Source organism: Mesitornis unicolor, unplaced genomic scaffold, assembly GCF_000695765.1.
Source record: "Mesitornis unicolor isolate BGI_N332 unplaced genomic scaffold, ASM69576v1 scaffold21040, whole genome shotgun sequence".
NCBI classification, from domain to species: Eukaryota; Metazoa; Chordata; class Aves; order Mesitornithiformes; family Mesitornithidae; genus Mesitornis; species Mesitornis unicolor.
This window is the reverse complement of record NW_010156512.1, coordinates 6,650-9,648: the sequence shown is the minus strand read 5'-3', so window position 1 is coordinate 9,648 and position 2,999 is coordinate 6,650. Positions and strand designations below refer to the sequence as shown.

The window sequence follows — 2,999 nt, the reverse complement described above, 5'->3', positions numbered from 1 at the left end:
GGGGCTGAATCAAAAGACATTTGATTAAGGGAGCCTGCCAAAAGAGCCGCTCCAAAAAACCACAATTTCCATGCACGGCGTAAGAGATATTATGGGTAATTACCCACAATGCGCAGCTCGGCGCTACAGCTGCTTTCAATTACTCCCCAAACAGCATCTTCCTCTGTGTCCCCCTCCTGCAGAGCCAAGCGGCTCCGGCACGGCTCCACACCAGGGGCGAGGGATCAGAGCAGTTTGTTAGGGAGGGAGCCACGACCGAGCAGCAAGTCTGGGCAACACTGACAACTCTGGGAACAGAGCATCCATCCCCTCAGCCCCCCAGCTTACCCCACAGCCCCTCTTGGGCCAGGACCCCCCATACCTCCTCAGGCTCGATCAGTTTGAACTCCATGCCCCGGCCGGTCCAGGCAATGAAGTGGGCATTGGCGGGGTCGTCCAGGAGGGGGACCAGGAACTGCCAGAGCTGCAGGGACCCCCGCCGCTGGTAGGGAGGGCCCTCACGGTACAGGGTGGGCTCCTGCTTCACTTTACCTGCCCACAGAGAGACACGGCTGGGTAAACATCCTCCCCCACAGCTCTGCTCCTCTCCTGGGCTGTGCCACCCCGCAGGGGACACTTACGGCAACACTGGGACCCCCTGGGCAGGATCAGACCCCAGCGCTGGAGAGGGGAACGTCCACACTGGGGACGGGGCTGAAGGACAGCGTGGTGCTGGGTGGGCGGCAGGGACAGGGACCGGGCATGGCAGTGATGCTGAGCAGCGGTGCGGGATGATACCCCAGATCTTGGTCTGTAAGCCCTGTGCACCCCCCTGGCCCTCCTCCAGGACTGGATTCTTACCCTCCAGCCTCTCTGGCACCACGCATGTGTCATCAAAATACAATCGTGTGTCCTTTTCATACGAAAATCCTAAGGGGGAAAAAGATCCTCGGTGAGCCACACCAGCCAGACTCCAAAAAAGCCCTGACATGACCCAACCCAAGACCCTGCCCCCAGTTTTTTCAGTGGCATCGCACCTAGCTCATGGGTTGAGGCCACACAGCTCTGTGTCGTCCCCATCCCCCACCCCAGGGAACTGGTGGGGAACCAAAACCCTCTTAGCTGCTATATCAGGCATGTTATCCTGGATTACACAGCGCGGCGCTGCTGTGCCCTTGTGTAGCATGCAGCTTGCGGGGGCTGCATGCTGGCTCTCGTGGGTGTTTTTGGGGTGCCAGACAGTGAAGGGGTCTGCCTGCCCCATGGGAAGGATGGGATGGGATGGGACACACCAGGGATGCCCACTCACCATCGTGGCTGCTGGGGAAGACACCCCCCCGTAGGTAAGAGGACTGGCAGTTAGGCACTTCTGTGAGGAAGAGGAAAGCAACATGAAGGACATGGCCTGGGGGGCCCACCAAGTGCTTGGGAGTATCTTCCCCTCAACCCAGCATGTCCTGTGGCCAAGTCCCACCAGACTCTTCCCCCCGGCACACCCAACTTTGGGGGAAACCAGTCTGATTTATGGGGCAGGGGGCACTGGGATGAGCACCGGGAGCGTGGCTGAAGCCAGCTTGGGTTTTTCTGGTGTTTTTTGGACCCCGCAGGAAGGGCGGCATTGCTGCACCCTCCCTGCCATCTGCTCGGCCGTGCCACCCTTCACGCCGAGGTCGGGGTATTTTTAGGCACTAAGGCGATTAGAGGATTTTTTCCGTGATGCTGGGGTTGGGGGAGGATCCAGCAGCGAGAAACCACAGCTGGCCCCAGGCCAGGTCTGTGGGGGGACCCGCTGGGTGCCACAGGGCACCCCAGACCACACCGTGTGGCATCTGGTGAATGCCTGCTCTGTACCCCTTGGCTTTGGGAAGAGAAGGGGGAAAAAAGAGAAGAAAAATAGAGATTACCATCTACCAGTGCAGGTAGAGCAGCAGCCCAGCACCGCAGGCGCCCCAGGGTGACATGGCACCCGTTGCAGATGGCAGAGACGGTCCCAGGCGTCACTGGTGTAACCTGTGACCCCCCCTGAGCGCCGGCACCCAGTTGCTTCCCCTGACTTGCACCCACCTGAGTCGATGCAGTAGTCCCGGGGCTCCTGCTTGATGCCCATGGGGGGCTGGAAGCTGTGGCTGGGTGGGCCGGGCAGGCCAGGGCCACTGTGCTCGTAGAGCGGGTCATGGTACTCCTGCTTGAATCCCTGAGCAGGGCGGGGGGTGACGGGGCCAAGGGGCTCCGACAGCTGCCGGTGGTAGACGGGGCGGGCGGCCCCCCGCACCCCCGGTTTTTGGGAAGGGGTGGCAGGGTTCCGACAGCTGCCTCTGAAACCTGGGAGCGGTGGGAGAGGGACTCAGGGTTACTGAGGGGTTCCCCCCAATCCACAGCAGGACCCCATGCCAGCTGCATGTCCTCAACCTGGGGGACTTTGGGTGGCATCGTGGCCCACCCACAGCTGGTTTGGCCAGTTCCTCAGGAGCACGGTCACCACAGGGACTTGTCCCACGGGAACCCGGTGGGCACCAGGGAGCCCTATCCCCCTCCCAGTGTTGGAGATGCCGTGCTGCGGGAGCGTGTGGGCCATTGCTCGGGCAGTGGCAGCCCTGTGCAGCAGCAGGGACACATGGGCAGAAGCAGGAAAGGGGAACAACAAAAATACCCCACGGCAGTAAAAGCTCTGCAAAAGCATGAAAATCTGCCCCCAGGGTGGTAAGGGAGGGCTGGGGGCCCGGGCACTGCTTACGTAAAGCCAAATCCACTCGGCAGCCCCCGCCGGCTGCTAAGCCTGTGTGGCTGGGATTAAACCTTGAACTCAGCAGCAGCAAGCACTATTTTTGGTTCCTGGGTGCTGCCACCGCCACCTCAAGCCCCCCAGGACTGTTTCTGGTGGTGGTGGTGGCCGAGGGAGCATCTCGAGGGGGTGTGGCCACATCCCCTCGTCCTCCGGCACCTTGAAAGGTGATCTCGGATCTCCGATCCCCGCACCCGGCTCCTCTTGGCCGGCCGTGCGCCATTTGGCTTTGTAACCG

The 2,999-nt window shown here is 61.4% G+C and overlaps 1 protein-coding gene across 1 annotated transcript in view; it reads right to left on the bottom strand.

Moving 5' to 3' along the window:
• Window positions 1-2,999, bottom strand: part of ETV5 (ets variant 5) — a 10,268-nt gene that overhangs the window by 662 nt on the left and 6,607 nt on the right. Inside the window, 5 exon segments of the mRNA XM_010193415.1 lie at window positions 360-531; window positions 841-909; window positions 1,289-1,348; window positions 2,044-2,258; window positions 2,260-2,301. Of these exon segments, the coding sequence (XP_010191717.1) occupies window positions 360-531; window positions 841-909; window positions 1,289-1,348; window positions 2,044-2,258; window positions 2,260-2,301 (558 nt within the window).